At 39.0% G+C, this 24,582-nt stretch overlaps 1 protein-coding gene across 9 annotated transcripts; it reads right to left on the minus strand.

The window, feature by feature from the left end:
- Window positions 1–425: 425 nt before the first annotated feature.
- On the minus strand, window positions 426–24,439 carry WDR47 (WD repeat domain 47). 9 transcript variants are annotated; one of them, XM_040566182.1, is made up of 17 exons: window positions 24,185–24,356; window positions 22,963–23,091; window positions 18,359–18,525; window positions 16,766–16,849; window positions 16,241–16,325; window positions 13,801–14,603; window positions 12,099–12,225; window positions 9,452–9,630; window positions 9,305–9,336; window positions 9,079–9,196; window positions 8,180–8,255; window positions 6,222–6,379; window positions 4,565–4,734; window positions 3,487–3,657; window positions 2,933–3,064; window positions 2,303–2,521; window positions 426–1,827 (listed from the first exon to the last, which is right to left on the minus strand). In XM_040566182.1, exons 2-17 carry the CDS (start codon window positions 23,077–23,079, stop codon window positions 1,685–1,687), a joined length of 2,781 nt encoding a protein of 926 aa, XP_040422116.1. In that variant the 5' UTR covers window positions 23,080–23,091; window positions 24,185–24,356; the 3' UTR covers window positions 426–1,684. The 9 variants fall into 9 exon arrangements, with proteins under 9 accessions (XP_040422116.1, XP_040422117.1, XP_040422122.1 ...); XM_040566183.1 differs by having other exon boundaries at window positions 12,099–12,222; window positions 24,185–24,355; XM_040566188.1 differs by lacking the exon at window positions 22,963–23,091 and having other exon boundaries at window positions 12,099–12,222; window positions 24,185–24,368.
- Window positions 24,440–24,582: the final 143 nt, after the last annotated feature.

Here is a 24,582-nt window from a genome sequence, read left to right on the forward strand (position 1 = left end):
CAAGGGGGAGGAGCTCTCTCACCCAATAACAATTCAGCTTCACAACAGAAGCCTAGCGCATATAACAACGCTAAGACACACATTGTAATAACACTCACTCACGAAAAGTAGCATTTAACAAGAGGTGCTACTTAATAAGAGCCTGTCGGCTAGGTCCGCAGACAGGCACACAGCCGGAGGCACAGAATAGTTCGATTAAGGTCCTAATGCTAAGGAAAACATGTCTGCTATATATCAAATTACCAAGCTCTTACCTCTACTGTACTATTACTTACCACACTGCAAAGTGAGATACTTGAAAATGGTATCGAACATCCAAAGCCTTTTATAATTCAAATCATACAACAGATCTTGATGTATAGTTCAGGTATCAGAGGAGCACGGAGGAATTATAGAACAGTCTAAAACAACAAATGAGATAGCTGCAGGTGTTGGAGGTCTTTATTGAGATTATAGCACAGATACACTTCTATATTTACCTTTCCACTTTTATACGATAGTTAAAATTGCTTGCTACAGTGCACATATAATTTAGTAATTAAGAGAATCCAAAACTTAACTGTTCAAATAAATAAATAACCTAATGTTTAAGGTTTAAATTTAAAAAGTAAAAGAAACTGTACAATATGAAAAATATAACAATACATAAACATTAGAATCTAAAGTTCTGTAGAAATAGAACTGTAATTTCCCCTACATAAACAGTGCAAGAAATAAAATTCAAATAAGCTTCTGACCTGGGAATTTAAATGACTTAATTCTTAAATTACCATGCAGACATAGCATTTTAAGCCATGCTGGTTTCTATTATAGTGTTAATGGTATCCCTTTTACTTTGAAAACTGATAGCCGTTAAGCTCACTGCGACAACTGCTGCCAATCCACTCTTTTCTACAGTACATTATACACAGAGGTATTCTGTTGCATTCAAAAAGTAAAATATTGTATGTTTCTACAGAAAAAAACAAAACAAAACAACACTATTTTACTTTCCCCCCCCTCCAACATGTTAGCTTGTTGAAAACAATGTCATGTAGTAAAAACGGCAACATTTCCCCCAGTTTAGATGAAGAGAAAGAAAAGACCCACACTATACCATGGACCATAATCAAGATGCAGTTACTGCCTAGTCACCTTTAAAGTTCAGAGTTTATTAATAAAAAAGTTGAAACCATGGAGATGTTAAAAAGTTTGACCTCTCGTGGAGAAGTGATGAATATAATAAATCTGAAAGAACAGTGGAAGTAATTTATCTTTTATGTGCATGTGGAACTAGTTTGATATTAACTTGAAGTTTTGTTCAATTTAAGTTTCTATATAAAATTCTCGTTGAGGCAAAGACCAAGGAATGCAATTAATACCAAACTGTAAACACGTCATTCATGTTACTCAGAGTGCACATCGACAACAAAGGAGTTCTTCTCAGACTTTGGCAACAAGACTACAATAGGTCACAGCAGCATGAGTTCACATGGAAGACTGAAAGCACTGCAAAAGAATATACTAAAAACACCAAGACCTCCGAGAAACCAGAAAAATCTGTGACAAGTGCCCTTCCTCTTGATAAGACACTTTCCTACTCAACTGCTGCTCTCTGAATGCCTATTTATTATTACTTGGTTTTTACAGTTCTGTAGCCTCAGATCTCTGTGCTTTAGCTGCATAGGTTGCTTTTAGCTGCACTCTAGCCATTGTAGGTCCAAAGGGTTACAGTTCTGTCTGCAGACGAAGACAAGAAGGAAAGATCTTGCGTATGCCATCTGCATTGAATAACTTTGTCCTTGTGCTCTCCTACCACCATAAGAGGAAGCTGCTTCGTGAGGTCCCCTACAGCAGAGGAACAGAAATCATTAGTCATTCCATGAACTTAAATCTTAGCTCTATTTTTGTGTATTTTTGTTTAATAAAACTTACGTATGTACTTCACCTTGTGAAGCACAGTTGAACTCTCAACACGCACACATAATTTAGCAGTCCAGGAAAACCAAGTTCATAGGAAAAGGGAAGATATCAGATATATCTCAACTCTTCACAGTAAGCATAAGAATCTTTTTTTTTAAGCATCAATTTTCTAAATGCTGTCTGAAAGCTAAGGCCAACTCATCAAGCAACAGTATTAGTTTTACCATTATCAGCCTCCCGCCCCTCCTCAACACAACCACATTTATACACACTTCAAATGCTTCAAGCTTCTTTTTTTCCCCCTTTTTAAACAAAAACCCTATCTTTTGAGTGAAATTCTTACAACCTCAAAATTAAAACCAAATTCGAAGTTAACCTTGCATCTTTTGTAGTATGTTACCTTGCAAGTCTGTCACCTTTATTTTCATATCATATGATCCTGTGAGCAAGTAGTGAGCCCCTGGAGAGAAGCGCACAGAGCGAACATCACTGGCATGAGGATGATAGCTCTGAACCATTCGTCCTCCTCGAATATCATACAACATACAGCTAGAGTCCTCTTGTCCCGTAGCCAGAAGACGACCGCTAGGATCTACAGCTACTGAAGCTACAGCACTTCCTACAGGAGAAAAACAAAACCCCCCTGAATTCATGTACATTTATGCAACTGTATGTTCTTGCTTAAAAGAAAAGCTATTATATAAAAATACCAAATGCTGGCCTTCCTTTTACTCTGAAACAGCTATGCATCTTTTGTTCTGATGTGCTTGGGAGTACCCTGTCTGATAGTCACAAGGTAAAAAAGTAGCTAATTTTTGAAAGGATGTTATTTTATTTATTGATTTTTAAGGGAAAAAACACACAGATAAAAGAAAATTGGTGAGGATGTCCTTAAGGGCATCTCCATTCTGTGATATATTAAAAAAAAAAACAAAACACCCCACACCTTACATTCACTCTACACTACTTAGATGTCCTTAAAATAAGTTTTTATGCAAAAATGATCAGAGGCATTGATAGCAAATCTTACCTGTTCCATGAAACGTTGTTCCCACAACACGAACACAACTTGGCACTCTCAGATCCCAGAATCTTACAGTCTTGTCTTGGGATCCAGATGCAATCATCCAACCACTCCACGTATAAAGTGCTAAAATATGACCTATGAACAAGAAGATGTCTTAACTTGATTAAACAATGTTAATCAAATAATGAAATACTACAGTTCTGATTACATTTCTGTATTCAGAGATTAAACAGTCCCATGGAAAACCTGCAAGTTGCATGGTCTAAAATACCAACAATATAAGGCAATAGCCAGCTTTGCACCTTCTCTGGAGTGAAGCACGCACTTTCCATTAAATTAACAGCCAGTATATTTAAACAAACCTAACTAGAGTCACCCACAAAGAAAGAAAACAAAAAAAAAAATACTCCAATTCCCCAAACAGAAAAACAGCTGGAGCAGTCTGGGGAGGATCAAAGTCTTGCTAGAAAGAAAAAGACAAATAAAACCTTTTGAAAACAAATATTATTTGAATATAATACAGACTTCAGAAATGCCAGAGAGAAGCAGCAACATACCAGTATGACCACTTAGAGCATGCAGACCTTGTCCTCGCTGACAATCTGTAGTGTAAATATTACAGTCCCCTGCTCCAGCACTTATTAAAATAGCACCACCACTTTCTGGGCCTTCCATAAAAGCAAGATCTCTGATTGTCCCATCATGCATGCTGAATTCCAAATCTGGTCCTAATAAAAATAAATAAAAAATAAAAAAACAAGATGAGGCATACTTTGTTTAGCACAGTTAGCGCTACAATCTTTCAAGCAGTTGCAGTGATAATGCAGCGCATTTCAGACAAGGGTGGCATACTACCTACTATAGACACTGCACACTTTCTGCAGAATATCCCATTTGAGTTATGAGTGTTCAAATAAAATCTTCAATAATCTTATTTATACTAAGTGTTGCTTGAGCTTCCTACAGTTGCTAAAGCATACCAACATGTATCTCTATAGCTAATCCCAGGAAACATTATACAGTAAAATCATTTCTTTTTGTAAACTGTGGTGAAGTAACAGAACTAACCCCACTCTGCCAGGGGGAAAGGATCATTAAGAACACTGAGTCACGTAGGACAAGTCACCCTGAGGTCAAAATAAAGAGGAGCCATATTTGGGGTATTGATTAGAAGGGCCAGGCATAGAAAACAGTATTTGCAGGAAAGAAATATTGGATTTTTAAGATGGGGAAGATGATGATAGGGATAGGTAAGGAAAAGCAGAGCTTGAATTCCTACTGACAATCAAGAACTAGAATTAAGAATATCTACTTGTTTACCCATATCTGAAAAAAACACTTTACGAGAACACAGCACAATAGCACAGAACCTTCCAAAACAAGAAAAAAATGCCTGCAATCAAAAAAAGCACAGAACACCCAAACTAAAATAAAGCCCAAACAATAATCCCCACTCCCAACACCTCTGGGGCTATTTGCTGAACAAAGACTACAGGAATAGTGAATGGGAAAAGGGGCTAAATTAATTTAAGTATTGGAGTAAGAATAACAAAACTTAAATACATATTTATTTGAACAGTCTTGCCAAATATCGGATAAATAAGCAAAAATAAATTCTTTAAACTATACACAGACCTGTCGCATTACAAGTTTCAGCATTAAAAGGTAGTACTTTCACATATTTATCATTAGAACCAGTAGCCAGCAACTGTCCACAGGGACTCCATGCTACACAGTAGATTGATCCTTTATGATGCTTGTTTCTTTTGAAGCGAACTACAGGTTGTTTAGGAGTATTATAAGCACTGCAAAAGAAAATAGAAAAGTACGTTTTCTTTTTATTTGTAAGGAAAGTTGCGCACTCTAAACCAAAAATACTGTTTTCTTCCTTTTGTTTTGGATAACGTGACATAGGTAAAACTGTTAGCACTGAAACAAATGCATAGGATCTAAGACAAAATAAAACAATCTTCTCCATCCCGTTTTCTCATTTTTTCCTCTTTCTTCCATTGTGTTTGTGATTAGACATGTAAAAGAATTTCCACGATCCCTTCATCTATAGAGGGCCGATAGAGATAAAAATATAGAAATTGTAGCTACATATGAATGAATGAATCCTTATCCCCAGGCTCCTAAATTGGCAAGATTTTTCTAACAAGAGACAAAGGCTACAGAATCAACTGAATGTTTCCCAATAGTTAGAAAAGTAAGGTGTGTGAGAGGAGACTGTAATTAGTCGATAATGAAGCATCTGTCCTACTGAGAGTTTTGCACTTTTTACCAATCAAGGAGAGGTTATGTGGGCTTCAAGCCCAGCAAGCCAGCTTGCACTGAGTATCAGAAAAATCACCTTTTTTTTTTGTTTTGTTTTGTTGTTTGTTTCATATATTGCCAATAAGTATTTTGGACTTAAACTTCAAAGGCTACTTTACTGATTATATTTTAGAGGGGGGAAAAAAAAAAAATCTGATTACTTACTGAACACTTTAGAAGCCTGACCACAAATCCTAAACTGAAAGATCTCCCATATATAAAGTCACTGTGCATACTTGTAGCTCTCTCAAATTATGAAGTTTTAGGCGTATGTTTTCCCCCTCTGGTCCAAGAAAATAATGTAACTACAGTAGAGACAAGATGACTATCAAGATGGCAGTATTTTTTTCCAGTTGAAAAAAAGACACATACACACATCCCTCTATTAAAAATAAGGGTTTTGAGGGGAAACAAGAGAAAAAAGAAAAACTAACAGAGAAGACTAGGTAGACAGTAAACCACAAAGAACCCTTTTCTTTTCAAGGAGCTGAAGTATCAGGAAAACAGTATTTATAATAACAGAGACTCATAGACATGCTCTAACTTTCCTGTAACAGCTGGATTTGTTGGTTTCTCCACTGTCAAGTCTGTCCTTCTGCTAAAAAGTCCATCTCATAAAACCCATCTTGTGCTTGCTTAGGCTGACACACGCTTTCTTCTCCCACTTTTACAACCAGAGTATTGAAAGCAGAAGCCATCAGAGTAAACAGAGAGGCCCACCCACAAGTGCAAAAAACCACTTTTATATGGTAAAGCTGTAGTACTGCAGCAAAGCATTTAACATAACAGAACAAAAACTAGCCCACGAATATACAAATTCTTCAGTAGATTCTTTTTATTTTTGCTTGTCAGTTCAGGTTTTGAAAGAAAACATTTCACTATTTATGACAACCAAATAAAGGTATGAAACATACAGATAGCAGTAGCTACAGGGAAAAAGTGCAAGGACACAGGAAAATAACTATTCCATCTTTCTTACCTTGGGTCAATTACTTCTGGGTAGGCACACACTCTCAAAGTTTTAGAGTTGGAGCCAACAGCATATAAACTCCCACTGGGATGAAAGGCTACAGCTCTGACAGCTTGTGTGTCTTCTAGAGTATTAATGCAAATGAACTGTTTTTTTGATTTGTCATCCTGTGTAGAATGATCACAGTCAAATTAAGCTCTACAATATCAAACTGGACATTTAAGTGTACTCAACTGATATAATAGTTATAAATTATTCTAAAAAAAACAAGTATTAAAAAGCAGCAGCACCAGACTAAACTGAGGGATTTGTAAAACAATGTCTATTCCTGGTCACAGAATTGCACTCTTCAAAAGTTCTTTACCTCAACTCCCTCTGAAGCTGACATTAGATGAACATTTCTCAGTTTCCCTCCAGGCTACCAACAACTCTCCTTAACAGCCTATCTCAGAAGCCTGATATTACAATTTATTTCTGTGTGAACATATTTGATCTGGGTGAAACTTGTAAGGAGAGCAAAGGTACATTTTAAACGAGAACAGTCCAGGTCAAACAATTTATAAAACAGATATAATACTAAGCATAAGAACCACCTTTTCCACCATGCAGTTAACACTTAAAACAATTTTATAATTCAACTTATGCAAAACTTTATTACATCGTCCTCCAGAACGCTTCATCACCACCTTTCTAATGTTTTGGTTTCATTTATGTGATGCAGAAGCTTTGGAATGTCCTCACTGCAAAGTTATTTCCCTAAAGTTGGGCCATACTGAGTTGAGTCCAATGATCATAGTTTTAACCTGGAGAACACAAAGTAATCACCTATTACGCTGCTGTCAATTATTATAGCAACAGCAGTTCGTGCAGTAAGTATTCTTGCAATGCTACTGAGCAAGCTGTCAGCATCTAGAATTTTGAATTTGAAAGTATTGACTCTGTTGCCCTACATCCCCAAGAAGCAGGACTGAAATCATTAAGTTCTTCAATTTCTATACAAAGTAGCTTCCTTCATAAGGAGGAGAGATTACAGCTTTGGGGCTATCTAAAAAGCAGAGGAAATAATAAGTACTTGATTACCAATAAGCAGTTTATGTAATTCCTGTGTATCCTAATTGTTTCACCAACAGAAGTAGTATTAGTTGGATAGCTATTTGCTGATTCAATCAGCAAATCATGTTACTGGATCAACGAGTAAACTCTGTAGTAGTATTTAGGGACAGACTCAGAAGAGACAAATGCAAGGACAGTCAAATGAAAGCTGTAATCAGGAGCAGCTTTATTATTTACAGTGAACGTAAGGTACAATAGATTAAAAAACAATTGAGTTACCGCTCAGTGTTCTTTTTGCCACATTTTAACACCTGACATCTAGAATACTGTGTCCAGTGCTGGGCTCCACTAAAACAACTAAGGGACTGGAGTCTCTGTTACACATGGAGAAGCTGAAAAAGCTAGGACTGTTTGCCCTTGAGAGAGAGAGGCTTGAAGGGGGCTGGTGGGGCAGATTTTGTCAGTGAATACTCCTCCTGTCCAGTATTTATAAAGATAGAGCAAGGCTCTCTGCAGTGGTATCCACTGAAGGACAAGAGGCAATAGCCAGAAATTGAAATGCAGGAGGTTCAATTTAAACATTTCTGTTGTTTTAAATACAATACTGTAAGGGTGGTCAGGTGGTCAAACATGGATGCAGGCTGCCCACAGAGGTTGGGGAGTCTCCATCCTTAGAAACGCTCAAAACCCAACTGGAACAGGCCCTGAGCAACCTGCTCTAGTGGAATCTTGAGTAGTTGGTTTGGATTCAGTCTCCAGAGGTCCCTTCCAACCAATAGTTCTGTGATTCTCAAAGTACTACATCAGCCAAAATTCAGTGTAAACTTCTATTAACACTGACAGGATGTTGCATACTCGGGATAAAACACTGAATCTTGTGAAAACACACTGCAAGAGACAGTAAGGAAACTCACCTCATCACCTCTTGTCCTACTCAGATTCCCTGAAGAGTCGTCCAACTGTGGCTGAGTGACAGCATGCTCTGACGCACTGTTTTGATTTGGTGAAGAATTTGAATTCATAACAACAACAAAAAACAACCAAGAGGAGGAATAGGTTTGTTTATAAATATTTTTGGACTGAAGTTACAATAACTCATACTGAGAACTAACTTATGTGGACTAGTGTTACGTATGTCTGATTCTTTATCATTAAACTATTGTTTTTGCAAGATGTTGCCATTTTTTGAAGGTACTCCAGGCATTGAATGAGTCAAAGGAAGTTAGAAAAAAACAAGAGGATTTTTATTTTCATTCCATAGCATACACGCACTTGGAAAAACATTTATTTCTTTCAGGTCGGTAGTACCTTTACCTGAGGCTGGATGGGGCCTTGGCCAACCTGATCTAGTGGGTGGCATCCCTGCCTCTGACAGGGGGTTGGAGTTAGATGATCTTTAAGGTCCCTTCCAACCCGAGTCATTCTATGATTAAGGGAAGAAATCCAATTCTCTGTCCTGCCTCTCAATCTTTTTAACTAGCATTTCATAAGGGGAAAAAGCCAACAACCAACCTTTTCATGAAAAAGCTTTCAGAAGCTTAGCAGAAATACAAAATAGACGAGAACTATACAAATAAGATGGAATAAGAAGAAATTAAAAATAAGCACACAACGTAAACCGCAAATAACCACTATTTCTCGTATGTTAAAACATTGATTTTATCAACAGTATAGAAATACCTAGGTAACAACAGTCGTTAACTATATACCCCTAATTCAATGACAAATTAATGTGATAACAAAACAAATACAAATGGCTCTTCCCTCCCAAAATAGGGGGACTTCCAGTCCTAAGCAGTCTCAAATAACTTACGTTTGATTCCCCTGCACAGGCGACTCTTCAGGAAAGGGTATTTGATTAGCTGATCCACGTTTTCGAGGAGTGCTTGTGTTAACATTTTGGCCATCAGCTGTTAGCCTCTGAGAAGCATCTGAAGGTGGTGATGTAAAGTTACTTGCTGGGTTAGTAGATGCATTCCCTCTGCTCCCATTACATTGCTGGCTAAGCGTTTGCACATCATTTCCAAGACTGTCCATACCTATATTTAATTCTCCTAGCTTCTGGATAGATCTAATATTAAAAAAGAAAAGGGGGGAGGGGAAGGGAGGAGACCAAACCAGGTTATTATGAGAACTTGACAAGGCATAGGAGTGGGCGAAGAAGGAAGTTAACAGACATCCCCAACCTGTTGAGAAACTGCTCGGTAAGATTCTGTTGCTGGTCAGCTCCATCTTCTTGGTTTACACCTCCTTCCAACAACATTTGCTGGTACAACTGACGTTGTTGCTCCTTCTGTTCTAAGTGCTGCTGGTAACGTAGTCTTTGTCTGTAATATTCTTGAAACTGCTCTGTTGAATCACGAAGCTTGAAAGAAGTTAGAATTACCAATGAGAATTAAATAGTTAGTTACAGTAGTTAACCTAAATACTTACTCTCTGGTTCACTACTTCACCACATGCATCACAAAGCCATCAGATTGTCCTCTGAAGAACAATGCTTTCATTTTTCCCTAAAACCAGATACAATTTACTTATTAAAGATGGAAATCACTGTCTTTCTGTACTGTTGAAGTAATTCTGCCTTTGTGCCTTATTCAGGAAAAGACTGCTCTTGTCCATAAAACTCCCAAAGTAGTAATTAATATCAGAACAAATAAGTAATACAAAGCTGAAAATAAAAGGAAAAAATAGAAGTTGGAAAGCAACATAAGCTACTTTCCAATTTCTAAGTAATATTTCCAATGTAATTTTTGTATTTTCTGCTGTGTTGACACCTCTCTGCTATCAATCTGCACAGCAGATTTACATCTGCCATTTATCGACATCAAAATAAGATGCAGCACTTCTGGACAAAACAAATAAGTGCTTCCTTTTTCATGATCTCTTCCCATTTATGTACTATCTTCAGCGTCACCCACTGCCAGCTCCTCAGGACTCTCTGCCATCTGCACTCTCTGATCCTCACTTTCTCCCTCTGTCACCAGTTCCAAATGCTACCATCAAAACCAGATGAGAACAAGCTGAAAATGAAAAATGGAACACACGGGAAACCGAAAGAACTTCAGTCCAAGGCCAAAAGTATCAACAACTGTGCCATGTGCTTTCCCAAGAAAGCAAATCTAACACCGTTTTTACCAACTAAAGGGAAAAAAAAAGTAGTATAAGAAAAAAAAAGTTTCTTGCTTGAAGAGAAATGACATCTTTGTCATCTAGTGATTTCCTATCGCTGCTGCATTTGTAAAATGTTTACCACATTGGGTTTCCAAAGATCAAAATTGGGCAATTGTCCTCAGAAGTTTAACAAGCATTCTAAATATTTCAAATACGTAACCTATTTCCTGGTCACTGGGTTATCATCCTTTTAAGGAACAGGTATATTCTGGCCAATACTTCTTTGAATGACTGACACTTGTTTGTTGCAATTGGATCCGATCCTTGGACTGTTTAGTCTGAGTAATAATACAATAACAATATATAAGATAAATTATATAAAGATATAATAATAATGATCTAACACCTAAACCTGAAATTTGTTGCCCAGATGTTCTTTTGTATAAACCCTGCCTTATAAATCAATCTTTCCAGGAACAATACAAAAATAAAAAATAATGAAAATAAACTTAACAGAATTCCTTTCTCACATATACCACTAAGACGTAGAAAACAAAACAAGAAGCAATTGGACTGGTGTTACATTCTTTTATACTTGTGTATAATAGTCTGGCCAACATATTCACCTACAGTATAGCATCTCCTGCCTTCATTCTCTCCCAGAAATCTTCCCCCTGGTTTTCTGCCATTTGAAGTCTGCTCTGTCACAGTTCTAGTTACAGCTCTTTCCTCTTCCCCTTATTCCCAATCCCACATACACAATGCTGTTGCAGTGGAGAAGTTATGCAGTCAAGTCCTTGTGTTTGAAGGACTTTGGTAATCCTCCCATAGCCCCATTGCCTCACTCAAGCATCCAGAGTCTACAAGAGAATAACCTTGTCAAGACTGGACTGGTTTTCAGTGCCATATAGATGTCACAAGCCAAGACAAGAGTTTACTTAAGAAAATCAAACTGGAGTCTACAAACCAAACAAACCACATAGCTGATGTTATTTCAGCACTCAAACATTTAGCGCAAATATTCAGATGACGTAATTCATTCTTACTGAAATAAGAGGTGGATATTTAAAACTGTGGAAAGGGAATAGAATAGGTAACTGTTCTCATTGCTTTCTACTGAACTGCTATTTTCCTTTCTCCACATTGCCGTTAAGGGGAAAAAAAAGTCAAGGCACAAGGCCTTCAAAAGAATAATTTTTATTTATTTATTTTCAAAAAGGTTATGCTATTGAATTCTGAATGGCAAAGATACATTTACTAGGGAATTATTTGATCTTCACCACTCTGTGTTCTAGACAGGAAATGACATTAGGTGGCCTGTGAAACTTGCTATTAACATCAAAATTGCAGACTACGTGCCAGATTCATGACTAAAACACTAGAAGGATTCTTAACCATGGTTAAACTAATGTTGCTGGCTTTGAGTACTGCAAAGTCTTTGTTTGTTTTAAGATACAGGCAATAGTTTAGCAACACTGATGCAAGAATGCACACTCATCAGGTGAATTACAGACTAAAGTGATTGCAGAGCTTCATATAATGGAAAAAAAGAAATTTCTTGGAGATGTAATATTGTATTTTCACTTGTTAAAATCTTGTAAAAACAAGATTTAAAACAATCTATTGTCATACATGAAGTTCTCAACATAAAAAGCAAATAATTATGAATGTATCAGAACATAGCTCAAAGGGCCTCATTATTTTTAAATAAACAACCACTACCTCATTTTTCTCTTGTTTGGCAGATCCCTGACTCTGTGCTCCATTAACTGGTTCATTTTCTGGAACAGAACTCTGGCACAAAGTCTCACTGTTGATGGGATGCTGTGGCTCCACGGGAGTATCACTTCTTGTGGCAACATGGAAAAGAAGAAAAGCATAAATGAGAAAAAATGTGAGTAGAAAATCCCCTGGTAAGAAAGATAATATTCTAGAGTAAAAACTGATAACATCAAAGTGTGCAACCTACTTAAATCATAAAACTGAAGATACTGCTTCAGAAAAAAATGCTACTTGCAACGGATTGCACTGAAAAGAACCCACACCCAAACAACAACAACAACTAACAAACAAAAAGCAGAGAGGTATTGTGATGTGCCAACATTTTCCTACACACCTTAGCATCATGCGATATCAAAGTCCTCTATTTTCTATCCTTACACTTTAATTATATACCTTGAAACTAACCATGTGACCAGTGCTTTCTAGCGGGTATTAGTTTTAATACTAATCTACCAATCTATTAATACCAATCTACTGCTACCAATCTAAATTTAAGCTATGCTTAACATTCATCAGACTGAACATTCCTGAAAGGGTTATTTAGGAACAAGTTTGTATGAAATTGGCTATCCTTGTATTATGTAAGCATTTCCCATGGAACACCTTCCAAAATGCTTTAGCAAACAGTAAGTGTGCATAACATATTAGAATCCTTGGATTCCCAACTCCAGTTTTATCAACTTACAAAGTCCTATTTACTCAGTGACTTGGAGCAAAGCTCTTTAAGGTTATTCTGAACTCTTTGGTTATCTCTGTATGCTAACAAAAGTTATTTAACTGACTAAAAGACAAGTAACTGCTAGCCAAATACAATTTACAAAATTAATACCATATTTCTTCCATATCCAAAAGGATGCAGGGGCTAGATATTGAGAAAGCTTAGCTTTCCAGCTTGTACCCTCACAAATATTGCCACTTAAGTTGGATACGCAATCCAGAGTTGGATTTTTCCAGAAAAACACAATGCTGTCTTGAAAACTATCTAGGGTCATTCTGAACTTCAAGAGATTCACTGAAGAAAAAAAACGTTAAGATCTATCAACTTCATTTACCATCATATCACATTCAAATGCCTATAGAAAGGGTTTTCAGAAGATTGCAGTAAGTTACTGCATTTATTCAAACCTTTTAGAAAGGAACAGAATTACTGATGAAAATAAAGGCCAAGCAAAAACCTAAGTGTTTAACTGACAGGTACTATTTCTCCTTATTACCAAGACTTTTCTCTCAAAAGGGTAGAAAGTAGAAAAGCAAAGATTTCATGTGTTATTGCTTAACAAAGAAGTCAACTTTGCAGTCTACACTGCATTAAACAAAGTTGTTATAGGTTATGATAGCAATAAACGTTAAGTACCTCTAAGTCCTATATGAAAAAAATATCAAGTCCATCAGGATTTCAAGCTTCTGTACATCTAAACTTTAAGAAAGTCCAGCTTGAAACCAAAAGGCTCACGACCAAATATGAAAATCTACTTTTAATCATAAAACCGTAAGAAAGAAAAACTCTAGTCTACAGTTTTACTTACAAGAGAAGTTAAAAAATTATTTCAAAGTTACAATTATGTTCAAAAATACAACATGTGTAAGAATCTAGTAATGTAATGTGAGCCAAGGTAAAAAATAAAACTATAGTTGCACTTACCGCTCAGGTGACTCTTCAAAAATACTGTGACACTCAGTATTCTCAAGCATGAGACTTCGGCTGAGATTCTGTACTCCTGGGTAATGGAAATTAGCAAAGGAGTGCGACATTGGAGAAGTTTTGGTCCCAAGGTCTGTGACTCTCTTATCATGATTTGTTAATCCACATGACAGCCCATCTAAGGCAGGGTTTAAGGAACGGGTCATGTAAGCATCAGCAGACTGAGGCCGTCTCATTGGGGATGATGGATATGGAGAAAGCTTGCTGATAAGAGGTGTCAAAAGATCAGCATATGCAGCTTTTGTAGGCTTGAGGAGTTTATCAACATGAATATTAAGCATCTTTTGTTCAAAAGCACAGGAAAAAACAGTAGCTGGCAGATTCTGCAGCCATGACAATAAGCTAAGGTCCAAGTCATCACACCCATTACCGCATAAGAGATCAATGCCCAGCAATACTTCACTTTCTGTAATTTCTTCTCCCGTTGCTTTACTCTGACAGAATTCCACACAACATTCATAAAGCAATCCCTTCATTACAAGCTGAAATAAACGATTGTTACTTGCTTTGAAACCAGCTTCGCTCAGTTTCCTATCAGCAGGAATAAACTCTGCCACCATTACACAAGCTTCTTCAAAGCAGTGCACACGGGCTGTGCTGGGATTCCAGTCTTTGAATTCTGCATGGTTGGTCAAGCGAGGCAATGTGAGCAGCAAGCAGAGTTTACTGTAGTCTTCCTTAGAGGGACAGTATTCTTCCAACGCATGTAGGCACTGCACAGCCTCTCGCATTGTGAATTCCAGCTACAGAAATATTGAGGTGAACAGTAGTTGGTAGTACGTATGTTTCCACAGTTAGTTGAAGAAGAACAAGGAGTAGCGGAATTTCTCCACTATCATTCCTCTATTACTATTACTGTCTATATTCAAGGAAAATAGCATATAATATAGAGACCAAAATTGCTGGTGCAAATGTAGTTACAACAGAGTCAAATTCCTGGATGTTTTGGCTTTCTGAAATCCCTCCCAACCCCACTCCCAGTCTCATTGCCTACAGATCTATGGAACTTTGATGTCACTGCAGGTTTTAGAGGCTTAACATTTTAAGCCAGCAGCTAAATAGCTTCAATTGTATTGTAGCACAGAAGGTTAATTCCACTCACAGGGCCAACTGAATTTCTTTTTTCTCTTTGTGTGCATGTGAAAAGCTATTGGCGTAAATTCCGTAAAGCTGAATACTTCTCTAGTTTTCACTGAGTAGCAACTGTAGGTTGTGTTTTATATCACGGTTTTCTGTTCTCCAATCATAAAAATGTAAAAAACAAAACAAAGTTCAAGAAATTAATCCCTGAAGATAAGACCTCCAAATGAATACGTGACTTTAGTAGAAAGCTTGTTGAAGCTAAAAGCCAAAAGTACACATAACTTAGTATTTTTAGCTACAAAGATTTTAAATATGTATTAAAAAAAAAAATCCTATCCATGTTCCCTAGCACGTTCTCAATACACCAGCCTTTTATCCACAATATGTCAACACATTCGTTAGCATTCAGCACAAAAATAAAGAATATAAGTCTGACTTATTTTTCCCTGTGCTGTTATCTAATAATCGTGAAAAGATAGACTGATTAGTGGAGAAGCACACATTCCCTTTGCAACAATAAAGACTGACTTTAAGCTTTCTCTATACTGTCAAGACCCTGAAGTTTAACATATGTGTAATGGGACAGAGAATTAATCCAGTTTGGATAACAAAACCAGTCATCCTAAAACTACTATAATCCTTTAATTTGATAACTTTTTATGTTACAAATTTGTTATTCTGTGTTATCAACAGAAATGATACACTAATAATCTTCACAATCTGCATGCCTTTTCTGTCAGTGTGCGTTGTCACTCATGTGACATGTCTCTTTCTATACTAAGAACCTAAATTCACAACTACTGCTGTTTGCACATTTAACTAAATCAGTCCTTTGTGACCACATCTGTTCCTTTCAAGGAAACAACAATGTTCCTTCTCTCTAAAAGCAACAGAAATTAAGTTTAAGATTAATTGAAACTAGAATCTTTCATTTGGACCTGACTCTGACAATAAATTTCCCTGATTCTCAAGCTTGCTTCACAGTACTTCTGAAAAGAAGCATTGTACTTTAGCATAATGGCCTAAAGTAAACTTCAAGATCAGGACCACAAAGATGACATGTGGTCACTGATCTATACTGCTAAGTTTCAAGCAACCCTTGCATATGAAATTCTATTTGAGACCTGGTAATCACATTCCTTTCCAAAGGACATAATTTTTTTTTGTTATCTATGAAACCATTTGGTAATAGATAGAATTTGTGTATTAAGTGTGGGAGTTTTCGTTTTGCTTTTAATTACAATATCTCAATAAGCTTTTTGCCAACAAAAAAAATCCCAAGACAAAGAAATCTTACATGCTGAGGCTCATCTTCTGCTGACATTGCATTGTTTACACATAAGGCTTCCAAGAACTTCTGCTTCATTATAATGTAACGAAATCTGCAGGTAAGAAGTGAAATGCAGTGAAACACCATACGTCTCGATCAAGTAGGTCAATATTCTCTTAGAGATGAGCAGGGTATTTTACAGCTACTTTTTGAAGTAGGCATAGAAATTGCAGTGACAAGGAACTCTGATCAAAGTTAAACAAATTGGTAACCTAAAAGTTTTAGAAGAAAAAAAAAATCTGCTATTATTGCTTTCAGAAACAACACAAAAATAATTGAAGGGTCACAAGTAAAATAAGTATAGCAAGCATACTTTCTTAAACAGAAATATGATAGCTCAGCCAACTATAAAACAATAGTACATGTAGTACCGTATTCCTAAAGTATACAGGAAATGAAAACTCATCACACATTATTTGCACATATTTTTCACAGTTTAAGTTAAAAAACAAAGTCACAAAAACCTGAACTCTAACATACATCCTATTTTACCTTTTCTTGTCGAATTTTTCCATACATTCAAGAGGCTGAATAAATTGAAGAACCTCATCCCATTGACCGTCAAGAATCAACTGCCTAGTAAACGAAAAAAGTTACTGCTTTAATTTCACTGGACAAGTACAGCTTTCTTCTAAGCAATCAGCTCATTTAATATCACAAGTTGTATATTTAAATGACAAATGAATATTTAAGCATACAACAGATGATCAACCTGTTTGGAAAAATTAATGCTTTGTACAGATCCTAAGATGACAGACGCAATAAGTGCAAAATCCAAGTCCTTTCTCAGTATTTTGTACAAGATAATTAAATATTTTTAAAATTCTTGCTTGAAGGGTATAAATGAAATATATTTATTCAATTAAGACATCCTGAAGAATGAAAGTGGACTTAAAGTTTTATTGTATAAATACTGCTGGACCTATTTTATACCAAGAGGGGCAGGCCCCTAATACTGGAAGTATTAGGAATGTAAAAGGAACAGCTTGGAAGTAACTAAGTCAGCAAAAGAACTTCAACTCCAAGACCAGTGTGCTAGACTGCACAGGTGAATTAATTTTGTTCCTTCACATCCTCATAATGCACAGAGTTCTCCGTAAAATGTCCAGTTCTAGAAGGAAAGGCTGCATTTCTCATTAGATGTATACTGAACTAAGAATGAAACACAAAGTATTAATAATTGCAATCCTTGTCTAATTCTGCTTTCATTTTATTCCAATACATGTAATTTTATCAAAAGGGAAGCCACATGAGAAAAAATGTTAAGAACGTTTCTATTACCAAACAAGAACAGTTGGATAAATAGTTTTCTTATGCTTCCAGAAAAGTTTTTTAAACACCTTTGGCATGAAAAGGAAGACTGCAATGCTGAAGACCTACTGTGCATTTACAGTAACTACTCTTAATAATTTAGAGGGTGATATCATGAATGGGAAATCACACAAACTTTCATGCCTTGCTGACCTCAGGCACCCCTTTCATTTTGCTAACTTTAAGAGAAAAAATACAGATATGTTTCAAAATACAGATATTTTTTAAGAGAAAAGCTTTGGAAACCACTATACTCATCCCAGAGCATAGGGCTAGAACACTAAAAATACTCTGTTTATATTAGAAGCCAATAAACTACATGCTCAGTTCATGTGACATGGTAAGCAGGTAACAACAGATCACTGCTGCTAACAGAAGATCTTGTTCTCCTGTTTACTTCTGCTCGTGTACTTTTTCTGACTTAGTCTGTGCTGACACTGGCACTTGTTAAGACCCTTTCCTACTTTAATTCACTAGCATGCCAGAAAAATAACCAAGGTCAAAATGAATGAACACATGAACGAACAAAAAAAAACAAACAAATGTAACTCTAAAGCCTATGTTGATACTTAGTCAATTACTTCAAGTGGCTTATAGAAAGACTTCATTAACTTCAGAGCTGGAACTCAACAGGGCTGGACCACACAATTGGAATCAGGAAGAAGCAGAATAAGGTGAGACCTCCTATTTAGTGGCATGGGGCTGCCCATGGAATCACAGTCCAACAGTATGCTTTCATGTATGTGGTATTTACGCACTGGAGAAAAGTCCTACCTTAAAAAAAGCATGTCATCTGAAAACAGGCCATTAATGACCCCACTTTCTTTCTCAAGTGCCAGCATACTGATATGAAGTTTCCTGGAGTTCAGAAAGTCTAGAATTAGTTTGATTATTTCAGCTTCTTTAACGTTCACCGTTTCTTCAGCTGTCATGATGGCAGCCTAAAAGGAAAGAGAAGAGACAATTTTAGCCATGATCAATATCTTATTTTACGCTTGTTTAACAAATGGTGGCTACCAATTTTTTTCCTGTCTAGTCTTAAAGAGCATAATATCATAGCATTACAAAAATAAAATCCAATTTCCTGATCTTGTTTATTTAAGAGGTTTACTACGTAGCCACAGTTAAGATTAACACTGCATCTTTGTGTTTCTGTCCTATGCATATAGGTCCAGAGAAACAGATCTACAGAGAACTCAATCCTACCACAGTGTGGAAGTATTGCTGTTAGCGAGTATACAGCATGTAAAATTTTATTTGACTATTTGCATTTCAGAAAATAAGCTCAAAGAACATAAAATAAGTCAGTTATGTCACTATCTAGATATCTTACACATAAACTTAAATGCTTCTAATACATACAAAAAGCAAAGCCCACTAGAAGGAAGTCTCTTCACCCCCTTTTTTGAAGCTGTAAATGGCAATTACGCTGAAGTTTTCTATTCTTCCTTTGTAAGGACATCTACTTCTGCCTGCATGCTTTATGAAGAATCTAAATCTGCAAACCCAAGACATCCCAGGCCCATTTAACAAGTCCCATTCACTCCCCTGTCCTCAGGTGCTGGCTCCTGGCCCCTCCTTAGCACAGGACGAGGCTGGCTTTGGCTTGGTGCTCCCAGAGGCGCTGCCGGCAGCAGAAACGGCACGGGCAGGCTGAGGGCTGGCAGCCAGCTCCTTTAAAGCTGCCATGGGATCACCCCCGGCACCAAGGCTGGGTATCGTGCCCACGCTCCTTTGCCACACATTCCTCCAAGGATATGTAAGTTGTAGCAGGCACTTCTCTCAGGAAACCCAAAATAAACTGTGCTGCTGGCTAAGTCTTGTCATGGTTTCTTAGGCCTAACTTGGAGTAGAAACTGTTCAACTTTTTTTTTTTTTTTAACATAAATACTTTATGGCTGCACAGCAGATCAACTTGGTTGATCTGAGGAAAAACTGTCTGGAGTTTAAGGAGAAACTCTGTAACACAGTCAAGTCACACAGCGTTGCCCCCTCAGGAGTTCTTCCAGAAGACCCAACAGCCTGGTGGCTACCTGGGTACAGCTTCCCACCCAGCAGGGCTCAGCTGACATCCAGGTTCCTGCAGAAAGAAAAGCGCTCCCCTGCTTTCTGCCCATGTCCCTGACACTTTGCACCAAGCTGGGCATACGCTAAAGGCCGGTGGGTTTGCCCTGCAAGCACGGGGCTCTAACGCTGACAGGAACCAGCACAGCTGCGCTTCATGGCAGAAGCAAAGCATCCAAGCGACTTAAATTGATTATGAGAGCGCACACAAGAAGAGAAGCTGGTATCTATGATGAACCCCCAGCAGGAAGCATTATTCCCAGAAACAAGGAGAGTAGAATGAAAGTGATGAGGAAAATTAAAAAAGGGAGATTACCACACAGAGCAAAATGTCCGCAGTAAGAAGTTGGTTACCCTAATTGCTCCCCCTTTTAAGTTAAAAGTCAAGATAAAAACACTGCCTAATTCCTTCACACAACTACTTACTTATGTGAAAATCTAGCAAGCAAGAGGCTGAACAACACCTGATGGTAATGCAGCTCCCAAGACAAGCTGCAAGGTGGCCATGCTGCCTCCAGACTACCTTGGGCCTGAAAATCCTGAGTCTGTAAGCTAGATACCTATCTCATATTTGAAGACACACAGAAACTGGTAACAAGAAGTCAAAGAACAGATATAATAAGTTTGAATAATTCAAATAAGAGACTTCAAGTATTACATGGTAATTCATTAATTAACAGAGACAAAGGAAATAGAAACATTCCAGTGAAACCTCTCACTGTTCCTCACAAACCAGGACTACTGAACTTTAAGAGACACAAAAAGTGAGGCATTAATAGGATTTTTTCCATCTTCCTCACAGTTATATGCCAACTTTGTTCCAAGAAGGTTTTTGCATGAACTTTTGACTAGGAAAGCATTTGATTATAGCAGCACGGTTTATTTTGGAACAACAGAGACCTAGTTGTGCCAGATGAAATGGCCCAACTTCTTTTTTAAAATGGCTGTGTTTAATTCTTATTTTAGTCACAGAAGACTCCAATCACCAGGCATTTTGACAGGTCTCATGGAAGACTCACCCAGAGACCACGTGCCTACTCCTGGCTAGTAAAGTCAAAAGAAAAAAAAACCAAACATCTGGCATGTAGCATGCTTTTCTGCAGGAAAGAAAACAGACAACACACAAACCTAAAGCCAGCACTTGTAGAAAGATGTTTTTTCCTTATGTTTTAGCACTGTTTCCATTTCCCCTTTTTGGCAACTGCATAGGGATTTTTGTTCCCAGAGAAAAAAAAATCAATTCCATTCTTATAGACTGGAGAAGAAATCAACACAAATCTAACCAGCAGTTTAGCATTAACATCTTAATTCCCCACCTTGTGCGTTTGCATTTCACTTTTATTATGCTTTATTGCATTGGTGGTTTTCATGTAACTTACATGAGGTTCCTTGCCAAACAACAAAGTAAAACCTAGGCAAAGCTGCACTGAGAGTTGCCATAAGAAAACTACTAGAATAATTCATATAATAATAATACTAATATTCCCTTTGAAGAAAGGAACAAGTCCAGCTCTCTCTTCAACTATATCCATTGAACTCAAATCTGAATAGGAAGCCACCCTACACAGCTTCAAAATGATCTTGAATTATTCATATAGACTGTTGATGGAAAAGTGAGCATAATACTCAATACTTTGCTTAAGAGTACAACTACATTAAGTAAAATTTAACATTTGCAAGAAGTAGTTAGCTTCCATTTTCCATTAGAGTTTTAACAGGACTGGTTTGTCCTGAACGTAGATCCTTTTGCCAAGTTCTAAAACTTACGTTCTTTTGCTTTCTTTATATCATCCATATAAATTGGATAATGGATGATCAGCACCCTCTATTTTATGTGTCTAAGTAATGACACTTTTGGGGTCCTGCTAAGAAAAATGAAATAAATAGATTGGATGCTGAACTTTTGAAGACAATTTGAAATATACTAATAAGCTCATAAATTAGAGATATTATGAAAATAACTAGCATGCATTTGATGTCAGAGCAACACTCCTATTGACAGCTAGAAAATGGTAAACCTACTAGAGAAGATTTCCACTTAATTGAGGGTTTTTTTAGACTGATGAGCCCAGGCTTCTCTGCATTATGCCGTCAAAATAGTAAGTAGCACTGTAACACCATGATGAGATCATAAATATACATAGGTTTACACATGACACTATGAAATAAATCAGTTATTCTGACATTCGGTGGGGTGTGTATGTGTTAATAAATAAATAAATAAAAGGAACAGCAGGGAAACGCAAAATAAGAGCTCAAGCTGCATCCCAGTCCATCCCACTGCATTGCTTTCTGCCAGCCCATATGGCATGTAGCATCACAATCCGATCAGCTCAAGCACTAATACTCAAGAACAACTGAAGCGCAGCACTAGCTTGAGATATAAATGAAGATAAATGTGTATTAAAGCTTAAAATTTCAGGTGCCTTCTACTGACAGGGTTTTTGCTACAACCTTTTTTTCTTACCCAATCTTTTCACAACAGAACTTTTCCACACTCCTGTCCCCTAGTTCTGTACTTCAACATGTTTTCCTCCTAAATAAACCTGCATCACGAAAAACGACTAAAAAAACCAAACTTTCCTGCCACTAACCTGACACCTTTTGTCTAGCTTCAGTGGACAAGATGTCCTTTGGAACGTCATCCATCTACTCATATATTTTGTAGAGAGGAATTTCATTCTTGTTCTATTCTTACTTATGTTCTACGAACAAACCAACAGCAAGAATCCTCTCATGCTGTTATAAGCATAGGAAAATAATTCTTTTAAAAAATTAAGTAGACCTTCAAACACAGTATTTTGGGAAAATGCTTATAAGCTGTAAATGATTTTTAGATAGTCTTTAAGGTACATTTTCTAGAAGAAATTGAAAATACATATGTATTCACACGACAGAAAATAACAGTAAGGTTTAACATTCTGAAATAAAAATGAATTGCAAAATTCTAAAATAATTGTTATTCCAACATCTTAATTGTCTAAAGTAGACCACTTGCCAACAGTATACACTATGCATTCACAAAAACAGGCAAGGAATTTCAGAACTTCTTCCTTGTATTTCTTGGTAGTTAGAGATTACAGTTCAAATCCTAGTTGTCATACTGACAGAGACCAGCCATGCGTTTCAACGGTGAAGCAACACCTAATGAAAAGTCTTGCTTAGCCGACTTCAATGACAGCTGTAGCACATAATACAAAACCTCAGCATCCTGACGAACTATATGGCATAAAAAAAAAGAAGTAATATGTATTTAAGCAGCGGACAGTTCTGCATAGCGATCTCACACCCTTCATCCACCCGCAGTAACTTACATACGACTCTCCGGCCTGCCCAGGGGCCGCTCCAGAGTCCCGCCTATGCAGAGCCCACAGGGGAATCGGGGCCCGGCCAGTACCTAGCGGATCCGCTTCTGATGTGCCCTCAATCATCTTCCAGTTATTCTACAATCAAAAGAGCGTATAAAAAAAAAAAAAAGTCTATGGGCCAAAATTTTATTACAGTTGGTTTCCACAGCAGTTAGCACAACTCAGTGACAACCATTTTAGCCTAAGTGACTCCACGATTCATTACTCCAATTGAGCTATACTGAAGACACGAAGCCCTTCACCACACTTTGTACAGCTCAACTCTGTGGCTCAAGCCCTCTTCTTCAGCACCCAGCAGGCAGGGATCCTCTTGGACTGACCCCATCCCCTGGCTGCTGCAGGGGAGCCACCACATAATTCAGGGGAGCCACCACCTAATTAATCCTCATCGGCCCTGTTTTGGGGATGGCTGGCACAGCCCTGGGCGCGCACCAACGCCTGACTCAACACGCGTGCTGTTTTCCAGTCGACACGCATACATTACCGAGCACTCCGCACAACAAATGCCACAAAGGTGACATTAAATCGCGCAGCGCTTCCACACACAGAGAAAACAGATGGGAGAGAAGGGGCTAAAGGAGAAAGGGAGGCACGCGAGGAGGCGGCACTCGCTCCTGCTCCTTGACACGGGACCCCAGGCGGGTTCACCTCCGCGGCTCTCGGCACCAGCCCTGTCCGTGACACAGCGCCGGGCCGGGCGCTGCCAGGTCCCCGCCACCACCACACGGGCAGGGCCGCGGCACGGCCGCCTCGCCTCGCCTCACCGTGCCGTGCCGGGCCCGACACACGCCGCCAGCCCGGCCGAGCCGCCCCGCAGATGCCACAACAAAGAGACGGCGGCGCTCGGGCGTCGCCGCCACCGCCCCAGACGCCGCTGTGGGATCGGGGGCGATGCAGTGCGCTGCTCCCCTCTCCTCCCGTCTCTTCCCTTCCCCTCGGCGGGGGAGGCGACAGCACGGCCCGGAGCGGGGCGCGGCCCACGCCGGGGGCGGCGGGGCCGCCGGGCAGCGCCCACCCCGCGGCGCAGCCCCCTGCGAGCGGCACTGCACGGCACGGCTCTACCCGGCCCGGCTCGGCTGAGCTCTGCCCAGCCCCACCCGGCCCTGCCCGGCCCCTCTCAGCCCACCGGGCCGCTCCCGGCCCCCCCGCCCCGCTCGGCGGTGCTCACCCGTGGGGCCCCGCGCGGCGACCGCCGCTGCGGGACGAGAAGATGGCGGCAGGGCTCGCTGCCGCTGGCGGTGCCGGTGGCGGCCGGGGTCTCGCTACCGCTCGGCGTTGCGGCTGCCGCCCGGCCCGACGCAGCTGCCCGGCGTCCAAGCCCCTCCCCGAGCCGGGGCGGGGCGGGCGGGGACCGGGAAGGGGCGGCCCAGCGGGGGCGGCGAAGCGGGGAGGCGCTTTGTGAGCGGCGGGGCGAGTCCCGCTCCCGGCTGTGCCTCCGGGGCTGAGGGAGCCGCTGAGGGAGTCCTGTGCCCTCTGCCCTCGCCGCCTGCACCTCGCAAGGCCGCTGTTGGTGCGCGGACTCTTAACTCCGCCTGTGCCGTCGAGGTGCTGAGGTGAAAGGCGTGT

Source organism: Cygnus olor, chromosome 8 (genome assembly GCF_009769625.2).
Source record: "Cygnus olor isolate bCygOlo1 chromosome 8, bCygOlo1.pri.v2, whole genome shotgun sequence".
NCBI lineage: Eukaryota > Metazoa > Chordata > Aves > Anseriformes > Anatidae > Cygnus > Cygnus olor.

Bases quoted from the DNA above. Each gene is read 5' to 3' on its own strand.
- WDR47 (XM_040566179.1), bottom strand. From the start codon at position 23,079: ATGATTGAGGGCACATCAGAAGCGGATCCGCTAGGTACTGGCCGGGCC. The intron at 4,735-6,221 runs GTAAGAAAGATG...TTTCTTTTGCAG, and splicing joins CCAGAAGTAATTGACCCAAG to TGCTTATAATACTCCTAAAC. The intron at 2,522-2,932 runs GTAAGATTTGCT...TTTCTCCTGTAG, and splicing joins AACAACGTTTCATGGAACAG to GAAGTGCTGTAGCTTCAGTA.